Consider the following 27,954-nt stretch of genomic DNA (forward strand, 5'->3'; position numbering starts at 1 on the left):
AAAATACCTAGTTTTATATCATAGTAAGGCTACAAAAGTAAAGAAAAATGTGGTAAGCAGGTGGGCCTGACCTATAGGCAAAAGTTAGGGAAGGGTTGCTTTGAATATAGGCCATCCAAATGGAAACAGGGCAGTTAAGAATATTTCAGCTTGAGGGTCATGTAGGGTGCAAATAGAAGGGAAAACTTTTCAGACTGGATTTATTATTCTCAACATTATTTACATTTTGAATTATATAATTCTTTTCAATGGGGAGCTCTTCTCTGCATTATGAGAGATTTAACAGCCTTGCTGACTTCTACCGATAGATACCAATAACACCCCACCACCTAGTTATAATAATTAAATATCTTTGAGGAGGTACAAAATCACTCCTGTTTGAGAACCACTATTCTAGACTTAAGGAAAAGCAGTTACAAGTTGGGCATGATACTTTCTAGGAATTGAAACCAGTTCAGTGTGACTGGAGCATGGAATATGAAATAAAAACTGGTTTCAAATCAAGGTTCATAATACCTTGAATATCTTGCTATTTAGGACTGTATTTAAATAGCACTGGAAAGCCAACAAAGCTTGTAAATGACATTGTTATGATTCAGATTTATATTTAGAAAAGATCACTTTCAGAGTTTTAGGTCAAAAGTGAATTAGAGGAGGGGTCAAGAATATATGTGAGGGAAACATTTAAGACTCTTCTAAAGTAATCTATATAAGAATATAGATAATTACTGTGTATATGGAGAGAAAAATATAGGTTCCAGAAATTTTTAAGAAAATTGGTAGGAGTAAATAGTTGGAAATAGTAAATAATTGGCTGTGGAAGTATACAAAAGAGATTTTCAAAGATTATTGCTGGATTTCTGACTTGTGAAACTGGATGGATGGTATTGCCATTCATTAAAATAGGAAAAATAGAGGAGGGTGAAGTTTCTAGCACAAATTCAGCATTTTGTTGTGACCATAATGAGTTTGAGGTGCTAGTAGCATATTTAACTACTCAACAAGCAGTTAGATAAATGGACCTGAAATGTAGAGAAGGGATGTATTAGGAAAAGATTTGGAAGTCATCATCATAAGGTTAATAAATTAACAATGTTTGCAGAAATGCTGCAAAAATCAGACCAGTGAGAAACCGAGTAGAACTCAGAGAGTTGGAGAACTCAGGTTTATTATGTTGGCAGTCCCAGAGGAGCTAGAGCTCTGAAGATCTGTACCCTGAGCTCAGTTGCAACTTTGCTTTTATAGAGCTTATTTGGCATGAGCCAATTGGTTAATTGTCTTCAGACAGTTACAAAGCATGGGAGTTGCTATGGGTTGCAGGCAGTTACAAAGAGTTACAATGTGTAGGAATTGCTATAGGGTACGGGCAGTTACATTTGTTGTTTAGACAGAACAAACAAAAGGGAGGATGAGTCTTTTATTAATTTCAAGGTCACCCTGCCCTATGGCCTATGCAGCAGGCATATCTACAGAAACAGAACAAAGAGCTGATTATATGGTTAGCTTTTTGAATAAAAATTCCTCTCCAATAACAGGAAGGAAAATGAGAAATTCACAAATATGTGGAAATTAAACAACACATTCCTGAACAAACAAAAGTCTATGAAGTAATCAAAAGAGAAATAAAAAAATATCATGAAATATATGAAAATGGAAAAATGGAAACACAGCATACCAAAATTTATGGGATGCAGCAAATGCAATTCTAAGAGGGATGTTAATAGGAGTAAATGCCTACAGCAAGAAAAAGAAGAATCTCAAATAAAAACCTACCTTTTTACTTTAAAAAGTCTAGAAAAAGAAGAATAAACTAACTCAAAGTTAGTAGGAAGAAGGAAGTAACAAAGATGAGAGCAGAAATAAATTAAATACTTGAAAAAGAAGAGAAAGATCAACAAAACTAAACTATTTTTTGAAAAGATAAACAAAATAGACAAAAAAATAAATAAACTAAAAAAATTAAGTAATTAAAATTACAAATGAAATAAGGGACTTTACAACTGAACCACATAAATATAAAAGATTATAAGCATTATACAAATGATTACATAAAAACAAATAGAATGACCTAAAAGAAATGAATAAATTCCTAGAAATATATAATCTACCAAGAATGAATCATGAAGAAATAGAAAATCTAAACAAATCAATAATGAGTTGTGGAAATTGAATCGGTAATCATAAATTTCCTAACAAAGAAAAGTCCAGGAACAGATGACATCACTGGTAAATTCTACCAAATGTTTAAAGATTTAATATCAATCCTTCTCAACTATTCCAAAAAATTAAAGAGACTGGAACACTTCCAACTGATTTTACAAGGCCAGTATTACCTTGGTACCAAAGCCAGACAAGGACACATTCCAAGAAAAGAAAATTAAGGCTAATATCCTTCATGAGCATAGAAGCAAAAATCTCCACAGAATGCTAACTGAATTCAGCAGCACATTAAAAGTCCATACACCATGTTCAAGTGGGATTTATCCCTGTGATGCAAGGTTGGTTCAGCAAACACAGATCAATACATCTGATACAACACACCAATGGAATGAAGTATAAAAATTATATGATCATCTCAATAGATTCAGAAAAAGCATTTGACAAGTTTTACTTTCAGGATAAAAACTCTCAACTAGTTAGTATAGAAGGAATGTTACTCAACCTAATACAGGCCATATATGGCAAACTCACAGCTAACATCATGTTCAGTGGTGAAAAGCTAAAAGTTTTTTTCCTAAGATTAGGTATAAAATATGGGTGTTCACTATCACCACTTCTTTACAAAGTAGTATTGGAAGATTTAGCCCAAGCAATAAGGCAAGAAAAAAAATAATAAAAGGCATTCTGATAAATCGGAAAGGAAGAGATAAAATTACTTCTCTGCAAATGGCATGGTCCTATGTATGGAAAATCCTAAAGGCTCCATCAAAAAACTACTAGATCTAATCAATGAATTCAGTAAAGTTGCAGGATAAAAAATCATTGCATAGAATTTAGTAGCATTTCTATATACTAAAAACAAAATATCTAAAAAAGAAATTTAGAAAACAATTATATTTACAATAGCATCAAAAACAATAAACTACTTAGGAATAAATTTCACCAATGAGGTGAAAGATCTGTATAGCGAAAATTATAAAATACTGATGAAAGTAATTGAAAAAGACACAAATAAATGGAAATATATTCCATGTTCATGGATTAGAATAATTAATAATGTTTAAATGTCCATGCTAGCCAAAGTAATGTATAGGTTCAATGCAATCTGTATCAAAATTCCAATGACATTTTTCACAGAAAAAGAAAATACAATCCTAATATTCGTTTAGGACCACAAAAGACCCTGAATAGCCAAAGCAATCTTGAGCAAGAACAAAGCTGGATTCATCACACTTCCTGGTTTCAAATTGTATTTTAAAGCTCTAGTAATCAAAACTGTATTCTACTAGCTTATAACCAGACACATAGACCAATGGCACACAATGGAGAGCCCGAATAAATGTTCCAGTATACAGTCAACTAATCTGCGACAAAAGCATCAAGAACACAATGGAGAAAAGATAGTCTTTTTAATAAATGATGTTGGGAAAACTGCATATCTACATGCAAAATAATACAATTGAACTAACCATACATAAAAATCAACTGAAAATGGATTACTTACATAAAACCCAAAATTATAAGACTCCTAGAGTAAAATACAGGGAGAAACCTTCTTGACATTGATCTTGGCAATGAGTTTTTGGATATGACACCAAAAGCATAGGCAAAAGCATAAAATAAACAAACAAAATAACTAAATTAAACTGAAGAGTTTTTGCTCAACAAAGGAAAAAACAATAAAATTAGAATGACAACCTATGGAATGAGAGAAAATATTTGCAAACTATATGTCTGGTAAAGGGTTAATATCCAAAATATATAAGAAACTCATTTAACTCAACAGCAAAAAGATAAATAACCCATTTAAAAACAGACAAAAGACCTAAATAGAAATTTTTCCAAAGAAAACATGTAAATGGCTAACAGGTATATGAAAAAAAAAAAACACTAAACATCACTAATCATCACAGAAATGCAAGTCAAAACTACAATGATATATCACCTCATACCTGTTAGTATGGAATATTATCAAAAGTCAAATGAAAATTATAGTTGGCAAGACTGTGGAGAAAAAGAAACACTTGTACACTGTTGATGGGGATGTAAATTGATACAGCCATTATGGAAAACAGTATGGAGATTTCTAAAAAATTTAAAAATAGAACTACTGTATGATCCAGTAATTTCTCTTCTTGGTATATATCCTAAGGAAATAAAATCAATATTTTGAAGATATATCTGCACTCCCATGTTCATTGCAGCATTATTCACAGTAGCCATGATATAGAAATAACATGTCTGTCAATTAAAGAAAACGTAGTTATGTGTATGTTTATATTTATTTATAATTTATATATTCATATATGTTTATAATTTATATATACATAAATACACACAATGGAATATTATTCAATTTAAAAAAGAAGACAATCCTGTCATATGCTACAACATGGATGAACTATTATTCTACATGAAGTAAGCCAGATATAGAAAGGCAAATACTGCATGCTCTCACTTGCATGTGAAATCTAAAAAAAAAAAAAAAAAATTGAACTCTCATTAATAGAGGGTGTAATGGTATTTACCAGGGACTAGGGGTATTTGGGGAAAGGGGAGATATTGATCAAAGGGAACAAACTTTTCGTTATAAAAGTAAATTCTGAAGACCTAACATACAGCATAGTGGCTATAGTTAATGTATTGTATACTTGAAATTTTCTAAAAGAGTAGATTTCAAATGTTCTCATCACACACACACACACACACACACAATAACCTTATGATGTGATGGGATATGTTAATTAGGTTAATTGTAGAAATTATTTCACAATGTATACATATATCAAACATGTTGTATATCCTTAAGTATATACAATTTTTATTTCTGAATCAAATCTCAATAAATCTAGAAAATAAATAAAAGTAACAATAATTAACTCATTATATGCTTTAAAATAAAGTGAAATTATGATCATCAGATAGCATTGAGACCTGGTTGTAGCTTTTCAATTCATTTTCTAGCTGCTCATCAATCCATCAGTTTATGAAAAAAATAATTAAACAACACTATGTGCCCAAGGGAACTCTTCTTTGGGACATATAAGTCTTTTGCTCTTGAAAAGGTTAAAATGGGGTTGAGATGAATCTAGACACAAAAGCAATGAGAGAACAATACAAGACAGTGTATAATCAAGTACTAAATTGGGCAGTGCACACAATACATGCTATAGGCATTCAGAAAAAAAGGAGTCTGTGTGGGCTGATGTTGTCAAAGAAAATCTCACAATAAGATGCACTATGATCTGACTTTTAAGGGATGACAGAATTTTGAGATGATTCTTCCTGAAGCCTCATTTTTTTTACCTTTCTGTAAGATATGTTCTTCCCGCTGCCTTTCTGGTCCCATAAATTAGAGTCTGTGATTGATTGGAAGGCCGACATTCTTAGATTTTTTTTCTCAAGAGATCCAGAACAGTAGGCTTTTTACACTCCAAAGGTGTATGTAGAAACTCTTTAGGACTATGCAGGATGCTGAGTAATTGTGATGGGGATTTTAAAGAGATCTTTACAACTATGTTTTTCTGAATCCACATGTATTCTCAGGCTGTGTATTCAGGTACTCTCTCAATAAGACCAGTATTATGCCCTTTGTGAGTGCTCAACTGGCAATTTAACAAAAATGTGAGGGTGTCTTTTGCTTACAACAGCACTGTGGGGTGTGTACTACTGACAATTAGTGGGCAAAAGCTGAAAAAGAGGTAAAGGCTATAGGAGACAGTCACACAATAAAGAATTGTCCTTCATCCTATACTTTTAAATATCTAACTGGCCATTACTTTATATTAGTAACCTAAATAAAGTTTCTAGAGCCCAGAATCTAACTCCATTTTACATATTTAATATAAAACATCTCTTGCATAGACTTGATATACACTGAAATTTTTAAGAATACAACTTTTTTGTTATGTGAGACGTTATTGTTCATATTTTGCCTAGAACTTTTTCAAGAGTCTTTACCTATCCAGAATATTACATCACTGACAGAAATGCTGCTTGAGATGTTTGAGTATTCTATATGTCGTGTCTGTCTATATGTGTGGATGTAAGCACCTGACCATTTAATCGTGATTTTGGTGGAGTTTTGTCTGAGCATTTCCATTGAAATGTACTTAAAAAAATTCAACTCTTTTACAAATTTCTTTTTTATATTATGTTGAATTTTAAAATTCTGTGTAAAGTAAGTTATATTACTTACTTAATGTTTATCATGATAGTAAATGAGACATTAAAAACATTTATGTATAAATGGAGTGTTACATCTGAAATATCTAAGAATCACTGTCTAGGCACTGGTATCTTGAGAAATTTTCTCTGGGCTTTGGAATTGAGAGATCTAGTATTGAAATTCTACCTCTAGCTTCCCTATAAATCTCAACAATTTATTTAATCATTGTGCTTTTTTTTCCTCACTGAATACAAAGGAATGATGACAATATCTTCAAGGCGGATGTGAGGATCAAGAATCAAATGGGATCTATATCTACTTTCTGAACTGAGGCAAGAGTATGCGTAGGCATACCGAGAAGCTCTGAAATGCTTTGTAATTTATGAACCGGTTATTACTATCTCAATAAAACTCCAAGGAGGATGCATGAAATTCCAAAGATAATACAGCAATTCAGAGGTCATAATGAGATGAACTTCCTGAGAATCCCCTTTAGGGCTTATTGGTAATCACAGGGAAGTCCTAGAAGGTCTACAAACACCTGCAGGAAATTTCCAGATATTTAGAAGTTAGTCAACAGGCATGATAACACTTTTATCTTTCTCCTACTATCAGTTCAGTCTTCTTTACAGTAAAATCTACTACTGATTAAATTTACTATGTACCAGGTAATAGGCCAAACAGATTGCACTCCTTATTTATTTGAGTTCTTACAACATTCCTATGAAGTAAGTTTACTATCTCTATTTTAAAGAGGAATACTCTATGACAGAAAGAGGTTATATAACTTACCCAAAGTCACACAGCTGTATGTGACAGAAAAGAAATCGAAACTCATTGTTATTGTTATTGTTATTTTTTTTTTCTGCCAAGTCTAAGAATGGATTCTAAGTTCTAAGGTGTTTTATAGCCCCTTGCCTAACTGGCATTCATCTCAGAGTGTTGAACCTTGACCTTAAACAAATAGATAGCTAGATATTTCTCCAACAGAATGGGTTTATTCAGGAACAACAAAGAATTGCTGTTTGGGGCGTTTAGCCTAATGGTGAACCACATATAAGTCCAGAGAAAAAAGGAGAGGGATGTTCTTTTATAGTTGTGAGCTGCTGCACAACCACACTTTGGTCAGTGATGGACCGCATATATAATAGTGATCCCATTAGATTATTAATGGAGCTGGAAAATTTCTACTGCCTTGTAACATCGTAGCCATTATACTATCATAGCGCAATGCATCACTTATGTGTTTGTGGTGATGCTGATGTCAACAGACCTACTGCTCTCGCTGCTAGTTATATAAAAGAATAACACATACAATTATGTGACAGTACATAATACTTGATAAATGACTATGTTATTGGTTTATGTACTTTCTATACTATACTTTTTATTGTATTTTAGTATATACTCTATTTTTAAAAAAAGTTTGCTATAAAACAGTATAACATATTATGCCAACAGCAGCTTCATGCATCTCATGTTTACTGCATCTCTCAACTGCCTTGTTTTCTTCTGTGCTTGATTTAATCTTGTGTTATTTTTTACAACAATATGCTATTACAGACTTGGCCTAGGAGCAATAGACTATACCACATAGCCTAGGTGCATAGTAGGCTATACCATCTAGTTTTGTGTAAGTGCCCTCTATGGTGTATGCATAATGACAAATCACCTAACAAAACATTTTTCAGAATATATCACCTCATACAGTCATAGAGGAAAAGGGGAGTTCAGAGAAGGAGACTGGGAGTTCCAGGTGTAGTGGCTTTTCATTGACGAAGTTGTAGCAGTCTCTTATTGGTTAAGTGTTTGCCAAACAAGGAGAAGATTCTTCTTTCTGCTGGAGTACTAGGGTAGACAACCATTTTCTTTTTGGAGATGGAAAGTATGTCTCTTCCTGTTAGGGTAATTGATGAATGGTAGGGCATGAGAGCTCGCCCTCCAGGTCCTCCCAACTCCAATTTAAATGAAGTTTCCGTTTATTAATCTTCACAATCTCTACTCTAAAATGATTTCATTTATACCTGTATTCATTTTCTCTTTCTTTTTTATACTCTCTCCACTCTAAGGTTAATTCCTCTACCTGTACTCTGGAGTCCAGCTCTTCCTACACTGTGGGTGTCTTAGCTTTAAAGCAGTGGTTCTCAAACCTCAGTTTATGTGAAAATCACCTACAAGGCTTGTTAACACGGATTCCTGAGCCACATCTCCAGAGTTTCAGATTTGGTAGGTCTGGGATGTGACCTGATAATTTCTATTTCTAACAAAATCCCAGCTTATGCCGATGCTTCTAGCCCAAAGACCATACTTTGAATGCCATTGCTAGAGATTCTAGAGCAGGGATTGGCAAAGCACAAGCTAAAAAATGTTTTTTGCATTTTTAAATGGTTGAAGAAAATCCAAATGAGAGTAATATTTTCTGACATGTGAATAGTATATGAAATTTAAATATTAATGTTTATTAATAAAGTTTTGTTGAAACACATTATGTAATGTCTATAGCTACTTTCTCACTATAACATCAAAGTTAAATAATTTTAACAGAACTAAGTAGTTGTAACAGTGATTAAGTGGCTTGCAGGCCTAAAATTCTTACTATCTGGCCCTTTATGGAATCAGTTTGCTGACTGCCTGCCTCCCCACTAAGTAAGTAATTGTCTGTTCAAACTGCACATTGGAATCACCCAAGGAGCTTTATAAAATACAGATGCTTGAGTTCCACTCCGAGAGAGTCTAATTTAATTGGTCTGGAATGTAACCTAGTGGATTTGTAACATTTAAACATATCTTCTGTGCCCTACCTAAATAAAACAAATAAAAAGTAAGTAAACCTAAGAAAGTTATTCTATCTATAAGAAAGGACTAGATAGTCCAATCTCCTTATTTTATTAGATAAGGAAAATATACAGAGATATGAATTATTTGTCCCTACTAATAAACATAGTTACTGTTATTATTGTATTATTAGCAAACTAAAGTTGCATACGGCTTTAATATTTTCAAAAAAAAAACATTTTACAAAAACTAGGTTATATTCTAAAAATTACTGCATGCTTGTTTTAGTGTGTTTGGGTTGCTATCATGAAATACTGTAGATTGGGAGTCTTATAAACAACAGAAATTTATTTCCCACTGTTCTGGAGCCTGGAAGTCCAAGATCAAGGTGCCAGCAGATTCGGTGTCTGGCGAGGGCCTGCTTTCTGGTTCATAGCCACCTTTTCAATGTGTCTTCACATGGTGGAAGAAGTGGCAAGAGTGCATGTCTTCCAGGGAGATGTCTACACCATAGGAGGCACTTAGGAGCTAAGATCAACTCAGGAATAGGTAAATTCCTATCCCTGGTGTCATGATTATCTCCTGACCTGTGCTCATTGAGAACAGTAATAGGCAAATCTCTCCGATCTTCCTCCCTTCCTGTGTATTTATTTCTCTCATTTACTGAGAGAGAATTGTTGCACAAATAGTTAATTGTGGGTGAGGCCCCTGTAGTATACAGAAAGGCATAAAATAAAGAATGAAGTGCTGTCTAACTTCTCTCCCTAAGCCAAGTCCCAATCCCCAATGGCCAACTCTGTCAAAACTATACACACACACTTGCCTACCACAATTTTATATAAATATATACACAAATATAGGCTCATACTATGGAAACTCTTTAGCAACCTTATTTTTACAGTTAATATTATAATTTGTACCTCTTTTGATATAAGAATATATGTACCTTGTACTGTTCTAATAATTGCATAGTATTCTGCAGTATGGAAGAATTGTAACCTTACAAATAAGTCTTGCTTTAATGAGTCTTAATAATATATGCGTTTACATATATATCTGTAGATTTCTATATCTCTATCTAGGATTAATCCCTAGAAGTTGAAGTTGAATAATCACATCAAAGAGAATGTTCCTTTTATAATATTTTATAGATTGCTTTATAAAAACTCCTCACCAAATAATACATTCCCATTAGTACTTAATATATCAATTAAAAAACATTTTATGCTTTTCTCTAAATATGAATGTGGTGGAGCATTTTTAATTATTTTGTGGTCTTTTAGTGAATTGCTACTTTGTTCTTTTTATTTTTATATATTTTCTTATAGATTTATGAAAATTATTCGTATTCTAAGAAAATTTTCTATTGACTATTCTGCAAATATTTTCCTAGTTTGTCATTGTATATAATTTTGCCAAGCAGAAGTTTTTTATTCTTATATAGTCACAATTGTTTATTTTTTTAAATATGGTTTCAGGGTTCTCCACTCCAAAATATACACATCAAAACCAAAAGTAAATCCGTTTTCTTCTAATATGTTTACAGTTTTAATTTTTATACTTAAATTTTTGACCCATCTAGACATTTTCATGATGACGCCCTATGGGTTTATTATTATCCCTATTTTATATATATATATATCTATTATACAAATGGTAAAAGAAAGGATCTGACATGGACGTAATTTTCCAGAACCACTAGGTTGTGATAGTTGGAGCCAAGATTTACTATGCTGCCTCCAAAAATATGTAGCGAGTTATAATTTCCTTTTACAATAGCAAATATTATTCCTTTAACAGGTACACTGACCTGTTGAAGCCTTTGCCTAAAAATAGGGTATACTTATTAGTGGGTCACTGTCATTGTAGTTAATGCCTCATTTCCTGCATCTGTAAAATGAGAATAGTAACTCAGCAATCCTAGTATATTTAGGAAAATTAGACAGTAAATCTACAGGCATAGCCCATGTCTGTACTGGGATACTGTGGAATGAAAAGAGTATGTGGGAGTTTTAAGTGGGTCTAAGCGCCTTTTTTATAATGTACATGTATTAGCACTGTATATAAAGTTTTATCAGCAGAAGTCCTCCCTAATTGCCGTACCAGGGAAACCTACATCTGCTTTCTCACCTGTAACTTTATTTTTATTTAATCCTTGTCTATGAATTGTTTCGAGATTTTAACATTTGCCAACTTTTTTGTGCTCTCTCTCTTCTCTCTCTCTCTCTCTCTCTCTCTCTCTCTCTCTCTCTCTCTCTCTCTCTCTCCTCTCTCTCTCTCTCTCTCTCTCTCTCTCTCTCGCCGTCTATTAAGATAGTAATTAAAAAGATATAAAGTTGCATTTCCCCACAATTCTTAATGGGAAAACAAATAGCAATACTTATGCACAGATTGAAAAACTAGTTTTTAAAAATCCTCCGAACCCCTAATAAAGAGAGGCATTTAAAAATTCTCCTATGTTTTTCATGGCATTGAGTTGGTATGTTTGAGTTCATTTATTGGGAAGAGCTGCAGGAAATGTGACCTGCTATGACCTCAGGAGAGGAAAATATTGTTAACTGAAATCCTTGGTTCTGCATTTTAAATCCATTAATAAAAGTTGTGGAATAATAAGAGTTGGGCATTCATGTCATTTTTTTTCCTAATGTCCTGAAAGTCACTGGTTGGGTTGCAAGTGCTTACAATTTGTAATTACCTACCCTTATATGACAGACGGAACTGAAAATCAAATTAAGTGGCTGCCTTCTTTTACGATGCTAAAGAATCTCCAGCTTAAGACAAGATTGCCTTTTTCCTTCCTAAAAAAAGGCACAAACAATGACAGCCCAAAATAGCTATTTAGTCAGAACTGACGACACTTTCTGAACGCTTGTCATTAAGAGAGAAAGAGAAAATTCTGCTTTTCTTCTTCCTTTGATTTCTCTCCGTTAAATACCTTGCTTCCTCCTGAAGCTGCCTCACCTCATTGCCCAGGAGAAATGCCCAGTAGCTCTGACAGTACTTCAGCACCACTGCAGGCTCCAGAGGGGAGGAGGCTTATGCAAAACATATTAAAGAAAAATCCTAAAAGTCACTGCAGCTTTTTTTTTGGTGAGTTATGCTGATCTTCCCCGTTGCTGTAAGCTGATGGGGAACGTTGTGGCAAAGATATAACCACTCTTTTTCCTCCCACTATTTTTGCTGCAGTGAGAACTGTTAATTTCTGCTTGCTTTTCGCCAGATAGCTTTAGAATTCTAGCTGAGCATTAAGGGCTTCCTAAGGCTGGAAATGAGTTTAGGACCTTAAATTGGACTTTGTCCTATGGATCAGTAAAAATTGAGTTAATTTGCAGTCTCCGGTGCCTGACAGGAATGACAACAGAGAGCAGGATCTGATAGTGTTTTTGAATTAAGTTTTTTCCCCCTTATGGATTCATGGGGGCAGAAGCTTTTATTTTTCTCTCTGGCTCTCTCCCTTCCAGAGCCAGCTTAACATATTACATTCAGCAGCAATAGCTACTGAATCTGTGGTTATGTTACCCCTGGAATCTTCTGTCTTCATTCCAAACCCATCCTCTGTTATTGATTGTCATTTACCAATAAAGATTAGTTTTGGAAAATTGGATACACTGTTTTATTAGTGAACCTAGCAACTTTAGAAACCCCTGGAAGATGTGAACAGATATTACAGGACAGGGAAGTAAGAGAAGGTGGCACTTTTCAGCCATGTAATCACAGATCACTCCAGGGGAACCCGGCTTACATTTTAGGAGACTTTATGAGACAGTGATCCTTTATTCTTAGTCCTATTTCACAGGGAAAAGCAGAATGAGATGTGTTTGCAGTGATTTGTAGTATTCGCCAAACAGGATGCTGCACCAGAATAGCCTGGAATATAGTGCAGAGCCCATATTAAACCTCCACAGGGAAAAGGGTTTCCTCATTTACAGTCTGCCCGATGCAATCTCATTGTAAAGTACCTAATAGGATAACGCCAGGGCTCTCCAAAAATATAAGTAACTCATTGGTTAAATTTCAATTCCTCACCTCCCCCCCGACTCCATCCTTCCTGGGTGAGCTCATTCCCCCCTCCCGGTTTTTTTTTTTTTTTTTTTTTTTTTTTTTTAACCCAGTGATTTAAAATGCTAGAAGGAAAAGCAACTGAAGTCTGAACTTTCAGATGCTGAATTCTCGGCTAATTGAAATTACTGGGCACAATGCTATATATAGCCAATGAAGAGATTTTGAGCTCTCACCCAGTGCCTTCAAGACATGTCGTTTTGTAGTCAGAGAAAACAGAGATCAATGCATTTTCAAACTGACAGAGGGAACGGATGCTCTTTAGTAGCACATGCCCAGCCCAGGACCGTGTGTGTGGGGCTTGCGCTGTGCTGAGAAGCTGAATACCGGTCCATATGCTCCTTATTTACTGCAATGTTCTTTGCATGTTACTGTGCACTCCGGACTAACGTGAAGGTAAGAGGAGGCGAGCCGGCAACTGGGCACAATATACATGTTAAACCAGCTGCAGAAAATGTCTACCTTGTGTAGCTTCAGGACTTTTCGGATTGCTGGCTGAGCAGGCTGATTATTACAGGTGGTTGCAAGGGCTTTGTTTTATTGTTGCCGTGCAGCCTCGCTGGGGGAGCATGTTGGAACGCTGCTGTGAAGTGACCTTCAGGTTTAACTGTTTGTAATTCAGGTTCACGCTCACTCTTGGGGCGGGGAGGGGGGGGGGACGGGTAGAATGGGGGGAGGAAAAGATGAAATTATTTAGGTAGGCCAGAACCAAGAAATCAGAGAAGGTAAAAAGCTATAGAGTATGCTTTTGATTAGGATTTAAAGTCTTTCTTTTAAAAAGTGCTGTGAGCTGCCTGTGTTTGTGCAGCTTAATTGTTTGAGCTGGGGCTTAAATTCAGTGGCTGTAATGGTACTAGGATGTGTTCTGCGGGATACCTCACCATCCTGATCATATAAATACATTATTATTATTATTGGAAGTTGGAGACATTGATCATCCAAATCCTCAGCTCTGGGTGGGCTGTCTGTTTCAGCTGCGTGGGCACCGTTGCCCCGGCGTAGTCACCCCGCTGACATTCAGTTGCTGTAGCTAATGAGCCTCTGAAGTTGAGCCTAAGTTTGGGAGATTTACCCCTTGTCAGGAAGGACAGCAATATTACTGGAGAGGTTTTCTGACACCGTTCATTCAGCACTAAGCCAGACAGGCCAGCTGCGGAATTCCAGTTGCATAATTTAAGTGAATTACATCCTCTGTTAGTGTTTTGAACTTGTATTTCTTATTGAAGGAAGTCCAAAAGGAAAGTGATTGCCTTTCAGAAAAAAAATTTAAAAGAGCAGTTAAGACTTGATACCTAAAATAAGAATTTAAAAAATATATATTAATGTAAAGTGTTTTCCCAATTTATTTTACCAGGAGAGCATTTTAATATGTCTGAGTACTAAAGTTTTATTTTCTGTGTTTACAAGTTTCATTAAAGAACTCCCTGCTGCTCACTCTTCTGTAAGCCTTTTGGTTTTCTATTTGAATTTCAAACAGGTAGTATTTATATTTTGATGACCAATTCTTTTACAACCACAGTCTGGACCTGTTCTGTGGATCCTTTTGCAGAGTTCTGCAGAATTTACTTTTTACTACTTTTAAGACTAACTTCAGCAATCAATTTTTTCATGCATATATAGTAAAGAAAATGAAAAGAGATATTTAACTACCTAGAGAATGTACCCAAATATCAATTTAAATTTATCCTGTTTCAAATTATGAGTATGGCAAACACTGTTTTGTAATCTCAATGAATTGTAAATGTTTTCCCTCTTCACCTTTTTTGAAGGAGAATAGTGCTTTTTTTCAGGGAGATCTCCCTAAATATAACTTAGATTAAGAGATAATTGTTTTTGATGTTTCATTGTTATATTTTAGAAGTGTAGAAAAACCTGATTCCAAAGTTTCTTAATAAGGTTTTGGGAAATCCGCTTTTCCTCTTTACTGACAGTGGTCTTTGCGAGTTTAGCTTTAAATTTTTCTCATTGATGTGCATAAGCAAAAGAATAAAAAGACTTGTACTGGCAATATCAATTCAGATGACTTTTGGGTAATAAATTCTTAGTACTTTGTCTTACCTGTACAGAGATGTAAACACTTCTGATACATTAATCAATAGAAAGTTTGACGATCTAATTGTCACATACAACATATATAACCTTGCTTTGAGTAGCTTAACTTCAGTTTTAAGTATGCTTATGCCCTTTTAATAATTAGCTTTTGCACTCTCCTGCAAATGTTATCATTTTATTTCAGGATATTTTTTCTTCTGAGATAGCAAGTTTCTAAAAGAGTTTCTGTTTCCCTTGTAGTCTGGTATTTTACCAACTTTTCACAATAAAGTTTTACCTGATGTTTTATTTTTAGTTTTTATTTTATTTTACATTAATTTTTTAAAGTATTTGGTTTTATTTCCATTATGCCCAGAAATGACTTATTTGCTTAATTCTGGTAAAGTCTCTTTTCTAGTTTGTAGCTTTTCATGTTGCCATGATTAAACGTGACTAGTGTTACAGTGACCCACAACTTTCAGATTAAAATTCAAAAATGAGAACAGCTCTTGTCTATTTTTTTTCTGCACAAGAAAAGTCACTAATATCACGATCTTTTATCCTAAGTTTATTGTTTTGTTAATTGGACCTTTGTAATATAGTACAGTCAAAAGTTTTAAGAGTGGTTTTAATATATTTCATAAATATATTTTATATAACAATGAAGGTGTTAAATTTGCCATGAATGTCTGTGTATATATGTGTGGGTAAGTGTGTGTGTGTGTGTGTGTGTGTGTGTGTGTGTGTGTAGATATCAGAATGTGACTCATGGGGCATCATTTATTCATTCATTTATCAGAAATTTTTGAGGGACAACTGTGATTTGCGCACTGTGCTAGAGTTTAGGAAGCTAAGAACAATAGTAAACATTCCTTGCTTTCAAGAAGCTTCCGGTCTTGGAAGGGACACAGACTTATAAACAAATAAGTGGTTTAAAGTATTACAGGACCAGTAATGGATGTCTGTGCAGGACTTTGTAGAGACTAAACAAAACAGAACACTGGCTCATTTTACATGGACTGGTCAAGAAAGGTTTTACTGTGACATCACCTCTGAGTTGAGTCTTGACAACTCATGGGCTTTTACCCAGCAGCCTGGAGTAAGGAGGGTATGTCTGGTAGAGCAAATGACAAAAGCAGGGAGTTAAGAAACGGAACACTTTGAAGAGCTGAAAATAGTTTGAAATAGGTGGAGCGTGGGGTCTTGCAAGACTGAACAGTGAACTAATAGGGTAAAACAAATAAATGTGAGATAAAGCAATACTGTGAAAATTAACCGAGCAATCATCGCAAGCTAACTCTTTAGAAATTGTGTTGCTTTGCTGCCTATTTCTAGAACGAACTACTTCTATGAAAGGAAAATAAATAAAAACTTCTAACCGAAGGGTATTATTTACATTCTGTTTTCTTGTTAGTTTTAAGTTGAATTTGATAAACATTTATATATTGGCTTGAGTTTAACTTTTTAAAGAATATGATTAGAACATTAAATCTGATTCTTCTCACTCTAAAAGGAGCAACGTGATCATTATAAAGATGTATAATTCCTCTTCCATTTCAAATTGCCTATGTTGTACAAAAAGTACCTCTCTGATAAAACATATAGAAAGTTGTTGCACCAGATATTCACATTATCTTGTCTATAGAAGTGACTCTGTTTTTGAAAGTAATGTTACTGATGTTAGTAACCTCCATCCAGGTGATACCTTTTGCTTTTCTAAATAATTTATGTTTCTCATCTCATTATTTCCCTTCTTTCATCCTGCTACTATAAACATGCCCAGATACATTCATAAACCCATAATCTCTGAAATATAAATGGCAAGTATTAGACCCATTTCACAGATAAGGAAACTCAGAGCGATGAAATGACTAGTTACTCTGTTCCACTGTTTGGGTCAGAAGCAGACCTGGTATAGGGTTCAGGTCTCTTGACCACTGATTGACTGGCTCATCTAGTAAACCCTACTGCCTACTCCATAGATTCAAGCATTCGTCTTTTATTTTCAAAATTCCCTGAGGGTAAATATAAGAAGTTTTTAGAAAAAGAGTGTAGCAGAATGATTTTAAAGCATGGGTTTCAGGATTCCAAAAGAACTGTGTTTGAGTCCATCTTCCTCATTTATTGCATTGGAATTTTTTTTGCACAAGAAACTTTCTTAACCTACTTGAAGTTCCATTTTTTCATTTACAAAATAGAGATAATAATAGCTCTTAGCTATTATAAGAATTATATGAAATAGGCATATAAACACTATAAAATGTTTTTAGAATATACTGTGTATTCAATCAGTTTAACTCATAATTGATAAAGTTGATGCTACCAAATAGGAGTAGACGTCAGATTTGCCTTCAATAAGAATCATTAAGAAATTCTAGAGGAGGGAGCTTGGGGGGCTGGGAGAATGGGGTGAAGGGTTAAAGATGGCCACGGGGTTGGAGAGCATGGCAGGGAGTTTAGTTAGCATTAATGAACTATATAGATGTCTAACCAATGTACTATATATTTGAAACTAATTAAAATAAATAAAAAATTTTTTTTAAGATGGAGACTAAAGAAACTTAAAAAGAAAGAAATTCTAGGAATTGAGCCCAATCGAATGATATTTATGATTAACGAGAAATATATTCGAATATACTACCCCCTCTTCCATCACTGTCACCACCATCATTACCACACATGGACATAACATGTAAGCTCCGTGGAAGTTAGGATTTCAGTTTGTTTTATTTAAGTCTGTATCATCAGCACCATGCATAATGCCAAGTACATAGTAGATACTCAATAAATATTTGTTAAATGATTACGTTAACTGTGTTCTATATTTCTCTTTATTACTTAGCTTTTCCTCAGATTTATTTATCTTAATGCTTGTTAAATTATTTTGAGGGAAAGAAAAAACACGATCATTGACTTTGAAATCACGTAGGCTTGGGTTTGAATACTGGATTTGGCAATCACAAACCACTTGCTTTCAGCCACATACTTTCTCAATCTAGAGAGCCACGTTGTAGAGCTAGGTTGGAAGGAATCAATAATTCAAACTAAAACAATTTGTTGAATGCATAAACATTCTAGAATTCAGATATTCATCATGCTCATTTCTACTGAGTTTATTCAGTGAAGTTCCTCTTTTCCAAACACCCCACTCTTCTTCTGAGCACTTGCTAGAGTTGTTTCCTATAATTGGAATCCCTTCTCAGCATGGCCATGCTTGTCTAAATTCTATCCTTCCTTTAAAAACTTGCACAGAGAGTATGTCTTCCAAGAAGTTAATCCTAGCCATACTAACTCTTTACTTTATTTCTGTTTTGATTTGGTGAGTGTGAGTTCTCCAGCATTCATGCAATAAATCTTAAATTACTTTATGACATCACTTGCATATGTATCCTACACTGCTAGCTAATTTCCATTATGGTTGGGTATTGCCCTCGTCCCGACTAGATTTAAAGACTTTGAGGACAGGAACTATGTATTTAATTTTTTTTCCTTATAGTTTTTATTTTAGGAATTCAAAAAAATGCTCGATGGATTGATTGAAAGGGGAACTTTCAGAAATTGTATTTTCTTGTGCTGCTGATGCCTACTCTTTGCTATAGTCCATGATACATCCCACACATTGATGCTTTTAATAAACACCTTATTTGTTGTAGGCAAGGCTTGGAATCATGAATCAGAAATTTGGACAGTTTGTGTAATACCTATGCATCATGCAAATCAAGGGTGATCCTTCTCAGGGTTCCAATTAAATAATTATCTCTTTCAAGAGGCTCATAATGTTTTGTGAGTTCCTCACAGGGCCCCTATATTATGGCCTCCAAATGGTTTTGAGCCTACTCAGTATTTTGCATTTATAATACCTAAGCCTTTTCAATATATTGGATGTACAATTTCTAATAAGGCTCTTTAATTCAAAACTTAAAAAAAGAAACAATACGATGAGTTAATTAGCAAAGAATACAACAGCACAATAAGCAATAGCAATAATAGCTACCATTTTTCAAGTTCTTACTAGGAGCCGTGGACCATACTGATAACTTAGCACATATTTTCTCAAAATGCTTCCTAGTGATCTGTGATGTAAACATTATCATCATCATTATTTTATGGATGAGTAAAGCTGAAGTTTAGGAAACAAATATAATGTCACACAATTATTGTCTGTAAACCCAGCTTTTAAATCAGGTCTGTTTCACTCTAAACCTTTTTAAAATTTTCCTAAATAGATAATATAGATATGTGAACTATAACTAATTAGTACGTTGCAGACAACTCAATTTTTAAAATAAAATAATTAAGTCAATAATAAAATTGCATGTTTTACATAGAATGACCTTATAGTTCCTTTTTATTGTTTTTTTTTTCTTTTTCATTATAGTTGACATGCAATATTATATTAGCTTCAGGTGTACAACACAGTAACTCAACATTTATATACCTTAATAAATGATCATCACAATGAGCCTAGTAACCATCATATAAAGTTGTTATGATGTTATTGACTATATTCTTTCTGCTGTACATTATATCCATGTGACTTATTTATTTTATAAGTAACAGTTTTATCTTTGAATCTCTTTCATCTTTTTTTGCCTATCTCTCCTCTCTCTTCTCTGGCAACCATCAGTTTTATTCGATGAGAGTCTGTTTCTCTTTTTTTTATTTTTTTATTTTTTTGTTATTCCTTGGTTTTGTTTTTTAGATTCCACGTATATGTGAAATCATATGGTATTTGTCTTTCTCTGATTTATGTCACTTAGCATAATACCCTCTAGATCTATCCATGTTTCACCCATAGCAAAACTTCATTCTTTTTTAAGGCCAAGTAATATTCCATTGTATGTATGTACTACTTCTTCTTTATCCATTTGTCTTATGTTGCTTCCATATCTTGGCTATTGTAAATAATGCTGCAGTGAACATAGGGGTGCATATATCTTTTCAAATTAGTGTTTTGAATTTCTTTGGGTAAGTACCCAGAAGAGGAATTATTGGGTCATACTGAGTTCAATTTTTAATTTTTTGAGGAACCTACATATGTTTTCCATAGTGGCTGCACTAATTTATAATCCCGTCCACAGTGTATGAGAAATCCCTTTAATCCACATCCTTGCCAATACTTGTTGTTTGTTGATTTATTGATGATAGCCATTCTGACAGGTGGGAGGTGATATCTCCATAAGGTTTTGATTTACATTTCCCTTATGATTAGCGATGTTGGCTATCTTTTCATGTTTCTGTTGGCCACCCCTATGTCTCAGTTTTTAATGGGTTCGTTTTTTGATGTTGAATTATATGAGTTCTTTATATATTTTGGATATTGGTTCCTTATTTGATATATGTTTTTCTCTCTCTTTTTTGGAGTTTTTACTGGGTTCATCTATTCTCCCAAGTTTAGTGAGCATATTTATGACCATTACTTTGATCTTTTTATCTGATAGATAGCTTATCTCCATTTTCTTTAGTTCTTTTTCTGGACTTTTTGTCTTGTTCCTTTGAATATGTTTGGAACATATTCCTTTGTCCTCTTATTTTGCCTAACTCTGTGTTTATTTCCATGTGTTAGGTAGATCGGCTCATCCCTGGGTCTTAAAAGAGTAGCCTTAAGTAAAAGGTATCCTACAGGGCCTAATGGCACAATTCCTCTTTGTCATCAGAGCTTGGTGTTCTAGGGGTGTCCCATGTGTGGATTGCATGCACACTCCCACAGCTGGGCTAGCTGATGAGCGTGCTGTCTGTGAAGCCCAGCCAAGATAGCTGCTTGCATGCTGGTAGACAGAGCTGGCCTTTCGGGTTTGGAGCTGCTTCGGAAGGGAGTCTCTTTACTTCTCTCTAATAAACGATGGTTAAGAGTCAGAGCATGAAGCTTTCTTATGTAGTCTACATTCATCCATCCACCAAATATTTAATGAGCATCTATTATGTGTCAGGTATTATGTGTCAGGACCTAGTTGCTAAAAATAAAGGGTGGAACAAAACAGACAATATTCCCTGTCCTTATAGAATTTACATGCTGATAAGCTAGGTGAACATTAAAAAAAGAGAACTAAATAAAATAGATAGTGTATAATGATAGATGCTAAAAAGAAAAACAAAACATGGAAAGGGTATCAGAACTATGAATATGGGAAGGGGTTGAGGTTACAATTTTAGATAAAGTGGTTAGTGAGGATCTCACTAGGAAGATGACCTTTGAATAAAGATCTAATCGATGTGAAGGGGGTAACTTTGCAGGAAAAGGTAACAGAAAATGAAAGGGCTTTGAGGTGGGAGCCACCTGGCCTTCTAAAAAATGCCTAAGAAGCCAGTGTATCTGGCAAGAGAAAGGACAGGGGAATGTCAAAGTGAGCAGATCACACAGGGCTTTGTAGGTTAGGCTTCTTCTCTTATTGAAATGGGAAACCAGCAGAGTTTTGAGCAAAGGGTCATGATTCGACTAATGTTTTAACAGCATCACTTGGACTTGTGTGTTGAAAAGGGACTTTAGTGGGGCAAGGTGAGAGATGTTAATAGTTTGGATCAGATTGGTGCCAGTGAGAATGGGGACAAGTTGTCTAATTCTGTATGTAATTTTACTTGTGATATTTGCCTTCTTTGTCTTTTCCTGCCCTGGTACTGAGTTCTTCTTAGCTGTAGGGTACTGATTCTTAGCTCTTCTGTATTTGATTAGTATTAATTAGAGCAAAATGCTTTGGTATATGGTTGCCATTCCAGTCGTACTACTTTTTAATCTTCTGAACATTCGAAGGGTAGATTATTCAAAATTTATGCCGTATATATACATTCAAAGCTTAATTTTGTTTTTAACTTCAGATTTTCTGATCCTTAGTGGACAGGCAACCCTAGTTCTGAAATGAATCTACTCTAAGCTACTTGAGTGCTGGAACCATGCCATATGCATTTATACTCCCATTGCCTTGCATGTGTCAAGTGACCAATAAATATTTGCTGAATGAGTGACCAAATGAATGAATGTTAGCATTCAAATACAGGGACATATTTTACAGAGTACCTGTTTGTATTTGGCATGGTACAACCAAATAAGAACAGATATATATATATATATATATATATATATATATATATATATATATATATATAAAAGAGAACTAATTTAATGGCAAAGTATTACCTCATTTATGACAGTACTTCTCCAACATCAAAATCTTTAGGAAGCAGCCTGGAAATCTGGAAATGGTCCTAGGTAATTCTTATCAGAAGATAAGTTTGACAAGCATTGTTTTCTGGCTTATGTTCAGAATTAAAGCAGTGAGTCAACAAGTTTGTGGGGGAAACTGTTATATATTAATATTTGCCTAAATAACATATATATCCAAAGTTTTTCAAACTTTTTAAACTGCAACCCATAGTAAGAATATAAACTAAAAATTGCAACCCAGTACAAGTTTCACAAAGCAACAATTAACTTTACCAAAAATTATACATTCTGATATTTGTATCCTATTTTTATATTTAAAAAATTTGTTTCTCATTTATAATTTTAGGTCAGTATTTATTAAATGTATGATAATCAGAAAAATGATTGAGAAAATATAATTTGTGTTGACCCATTTAAAACTAATTTCTTCATTTACCTTTACTAGAGAGTTTGAAGGCGTGCAGAATGGGTCATAACTCATAATTAGAAAAACACTGTAGCATGTTCTCTGCTTTAAAGAACATACAGCCTCAATTAGGAATATGCAAATTAAAGATGACAAATTATAACAATCAGCCAGTACTAAGCAGGAAATGTGTAAAAACACACAGGGGGCTGTCCATATAGTTTGAGAATTCATGGTTTAGCACTTCCCTGGCCCTTGAGATTTAGCCTATCATCCTCTTATATACCTCATTTTTATGGAGTATTAATACCTATTAGTAATGATACCTATTTTTATGGAGTATTTGTGATGTGTCAAGCACTTTTCAAAATACTTCACTCATTCAATCTTTACAATAACCCTAAGAGAAGGTTTTATTATTAAGGCCGTTTTACAGGTGAAGGGAGTGAGCCACAAAAGTTTTGTTGTCCAGGGCCTCATAGCAAGGAACTGGTGGTACCAGAAACCAGTACCTGCTCAGGACAGGCCAGTACTTGGACGAATATGTCCCTTACTCCAGACCCTTGCTCTGATGCTTATCACTCTGGCATTTGACTCTCATCTCTTCAATTTCAGTGATTCTGTTTCATTGGCCCCCTGGCTTGTTAGATTTAGCATCTGATCAGATGCCACTTCTCCTTGATTTGGATATTTCATAGTTTCTCCCACTAGCCAGGGCTCAAAAGAATCCCCATGGGTCTGACCATCTGTACCCTTCCATGAATCCGAGGGTGCTTATACTTAAGAGACACTCATAACTAATCGAAATCTGGGCACCCTTATAATGAATGAGGCCTGTTTCCTCAATTCTGTACTAGTTATTATAAGGTAATAAGGTAATAAAACTCCCCAGGATGAATTGATATTACTTGGAGAACTTAGCTCTTGAGAAATTAAAATGGAAAGATGAATAATAAAACAAGGAAACATTTGACACTGGGAAGGTCTGGCCGTACATAATTCTCAGATTAAACTAGATCTTTTCTTTTTCTTTAGACTCAGAAGAGACTTTGACACTTTCAATATAGACAGAAAGTTAATTGAAAGAAGCTGAAGGAGTGTCTTCATTTAAAGTGAAAGATGAATAGTAGGAATTGAATCTTGTTTTATCTATTATTTATTTTCTAATGGGTGTACTTTCATTTACATATTCTTTTATAAGTATACATATTTACATATTTTAAAAGAATCTACCTATACTTATTTATTTATTTTTAAGGTTGTACCTAGGTTCAGAAAAGAGAGTGTGTGGCCATAGGTATCCTGTGAGCCTGGAAGGGAGGGAAGAAAGTAGATTTCTGAAGCAGCTCCCTGAATCTTAGTGGAATAACTAAAAGAACCCATTGCATTTGTGTTGGATGTTTAGTTGATTAAATGATAAGCTATACTCTTTTAACTCTTTAGGAACAGTAAACTAAAGAATCAGTTTTAAATGAATCAGTATGCATTATTGTATTTCTCAACTGTTTTTAAGATTGTAAAAGTAATGTATGCTCATTATAGTAATTATGTAATATAAAGTACAGAGAAGACAAAAAAATTACACTTGGTCATAACTCTGCCACTTATATATACAAACTGTATTCTTTTTATTTATTTATTTTGCGTGCATGTGTGTGTGAATGTGTATGTTATGTGTGTAACACATCTAGGATCTAGGATCAAGGTATATTGTTTGTACCCTGTGTTTTTGCTCAATACCATATCATAAAAACATCCTCATGTCATTAAATAATTCTCCATGAGCATCTTTTTAAATTGCTGCATTAGAGGAAAGCTTTTTTTTAAAGTAAATAAATAAAGGTAGGCAGGGACTGAAAGCATTGTTCTTCTTAGACCATTACTTTTCAGCAGAGGATAGAAAGCTTTCAAGTGTAACCTTGAAATAGCTTTGAAATGAGATGCAGTTTGGAAAAAATATATGGTGAGTCTGAGTTTCAAAAGGATCATTGCCATTGTACTTCAAACAGGGAAAAATTGTATACTTAATGCAAATATGTTTCTAGCTAGGCCCCTAACACTGTTTCTACACCCACCCTACCAAATAAAATGCTTTGAGCTGGGTGTTTTGGGGGGTGTGTGTATGTGATTATTTTAAACAGAAGCCAATTGTCAATTTCCCCTTGATCACTATTCTCTTAAGCATTTAGAGTGGAAGTATTTAATTCATTTTTAACTCTTAAACCCTCATGGAAATCTAATCAATCCACAAATCCTGCAGAGTCTACCTCTGAATAATTTTTCTACATCTTGTCTCTTTCCATCGCTTCCTTCTTCAGTGGAGTCTCATTATCTTTCATTCTGTTATCACAGAAACAGCATGGTTGGCTTCCCTATTCTCCCTTTGTTTCCCCTCCAAATTTATCCTCCCCTTGGTTGTACCACACTTACTTTTCTAAAACACAGGTAAGAACCAGCTATCCATTTCTGTGCTCAAGAACTTCCTGTGTTTCCTACCGTCATCAAAATTCTTCTTCACAGTATGGCCTCCACCACCTTTCCATCAATATCTCCTACCAGATCCCATTTACATGCAATATATGCAGCCAGGATCTAATCCAGCTATGAGTACACCTACTGCTCATATCATAGGGGAGATGTGGGAAAATAGCATTTTGGTAGAAAACCTGGGTTTGAAATCCATCAACCTTACTTATGAAATACTCTGCAATACATCTGAGTGAGTAAATTAGTTTTTCCTATGGTTAATTTTTAGATGTCCTATTTGAGAAGACAATAATAATATCTACCTAGTATCATGAATGTGGCTTTTGACAGACAAAGCCTCAGAGATATGTAGAATTCATTCAGAAGATGTTAAAATTTTAAGAAAACCAATGAAACCCCAACTGAAACAGTGAAGAAGGTAGCTTTAAACTTGGTGGTCGTGAACTTGCTCATGTAGGTGGAAATTCCCTTATGGTATACTTTGAATCCAAGGGACATGAGCTAGGACTCAACTCCTTTAAAAAATTTTAGAGTTCATGAGATAGTGACTATAAAACGATAGTCTTATAGTTGAGGAAGTGAGAATAATCGCCCTCAATATCTGCAATTGTATATCTCCCAACCAAGATCTCTACATGATGTATACATAAACCTCAGCTAAATATGAACCCTTAAAAAATTTTTGGGAAACTAACCACAAAATTTTCAAAATTGTTTCTTTGGTGGTCAGGGATCCCTAATCCAGAAAAGATTTAGATTGATTATAGCATAATGAAGTAAATTAAACTCTTATATAAATATTTTTGTGTTATAATTATATATATTTAGTAGTATATGTATTTGTACTTTTAGAGAATTTGCTATATTAAAATATTTAACAGATTACTTTTAGAATGTCCAGGAATTGATTTTGACTTGAGATTTTAAAATGAAACATTTAAAAATCTTACCATTTATAAATTGGAATATATGCAATTTATACATTCCAATATAAATTGTAAATTTAAGCTTTCTTAAACTTAAGAAGGCTTAAAATTCCCTGTATTTTGTTTTATTTATGAGATATAAAATAATTATTTAAATACTGAAGAAGTTTTGTTTGTAATTTAGATAGACAACTTTAAAATGAAACTTACTATATTAAATTTATAAGTGTAGGTTAAAATGTTTAAGGGGAATTTAAATAAGTCATAAAAACTCTCTTAATGGTGACTAAAAATCTTGCTAGATTTATAAATAATACAATTATAAATTGAACTCAAAAAGTTAAAATGTAGACTTTTGAATCTAAAAATTTAAAAATTAAATATTAATTTTACAAACCAAGAGAGCTCCAAACAATCTTTTCTGTACATAAAACATGCTTTAAAACAACACTCAAACACATATTGCACTTTGTAGGGTTGTTACAAAGTATAAATACAATAGTGTATGAAAAACACTTCGTAAATTCTATACCATTGTAAAAATATTTGTCATCATTATTTTTCTTCTAATTGATTTTACTCAGTCTGTTACTTTAGTTTAGAAAAGTTTCCTCCCCACTACACACTTGTTTGGTCCATCAAGACCCTGCCAGTTAGTATTTTCTCACTTGCGACTAGTGTAACACTTACTAGTGTAACACTTTGTATTACTAGTGTATCATATGTATCCCTTGTATTGGAGATGCTTATTCATGCTTGTTTTCTTTACTGGAATATAATTTCATATCTTCTTCAGTTCATTTTTAAAAGCAAACATTGAATCTCTCTTATGTGCTTGATACCATACTCTGTATAAGGAACAGAGCCATTATTAAATGGTATCCATGTCTTTGTATAGTAGGTAATGAATTATTGAATTTAATATGAAATTTTTAAAAACTATTTTGTCTAAAGAAAATGGTGTAATAAAATGTTTAGAAAAGCAATTGGGTAGTTTGAAAAAAATCAGTTAATGCAAATAGCAGATAAGAAGAATTCAAAATACATTAAAGAAAAATTAAGACTTTGCCAGCATAATGCAAAGCATTCACTTTTTCCCTTGGGTCTAAAACATTGTTTTAGTTCAGATAAACAAGTTAGAGGGTTTTGCAAAACGATTGGAGCAGTGGAGGCTGGAGGCAGATGGAGATTGGTGAGACAGACTGTTGATCTGTAATGAGAATCATGCAGTCAGGGCTGTCTTCCCATTCGCATTATGTAGATGCTGCAGCCCGCCTCCCATCCATTCCCTTACTTCCAGTCCACCACCATCCTCAAGGCTGTTTTCCTTTTTCTTTAGTCCGGCAGTCAATAACATTGATTTTCACATTGCTAGGTGATTCTCACCTCTTCCCTCATTATCCCTTCCTTCAGGGCTAAACAAAGCCAGGCTCCCCGATGTGTGCCACAGTCTGCCGATCCTGAAGGACAGAAATGGCTAAAGGCAGGATGTGGGGCTTTGGCTGGGTGGAAGGGTCAGTCAGTGCTATAAAGTCCCTCAGGAACATCCTGGGCAGAATATTTTTGACACTAACTTAAGTTAAGGGATGGATAATATATTCTCCAGAGAAAAAGAGCACATAAAATGTCTATCTTTGTCACTGTAGTTCCATTGAGTAGGCTGAGGGGAAAAAGCCCTTAGGTCCTATTTCCATGTGTAATACTTACTGAACCTGTTCAAATAAACAGACACTACTCCTGGGGAAGAGGCCAACTGTTGGGAGTGAGTCAGAGCAGTAACACA

At 34.2% G+C, this 27,954-nt stretch overlaps 1 protein-coding gene across 13 annotated transcripts in view; it reads left to right on the forward strand.

Annotated features, from left to right (window-relative positions):
• Positions 1-27,954, forward strand: part of DLG2 (discs large MAGUK scaffold protein 2) — a 1,668,408-nt gene that overhangs the window by 474,532 nt on the left and 1,165,922 nt on the right. For 4 of the 13 annotated variants that reach the window (XM_016160376.2, XM_036221821.1, XM_016160379.2 and 1 more), the window contains exon 1: positions 13,197-13,558. The exons of the other annotated variants lie outside the window; for them this stretch is intronic. In XM_016160376.2, the coding sequence (XP_016015862.2) occupies positions 13,517-13,558 (42 nt within the window). In that variant the 5' untranslated portion in view covers positions 13,197-13,516. Of the gene's footprint in view, positions 1-13,196; positions 13,559-27,954 lie in introns of those variants that run through there. 13 annotated transcript variants of the gene reach the window in all.

This window comes from Rousettus aegyptiacus, unplaced genomic scaffold, assembly GCF_014176215.1.
Source record: "Rousettus aegyptiacus isolate mRouAeg1 unplaced genomic scaffold, mRouAeg1.p scaffold_m13_p_5, whole genome shotgun sequence".
NCBI lineage: Eukaryota > Metazoa > Chordata > Mammalia > Chiroptera > Pteropodidae > Rousettus > Rousettus aegyptiacus.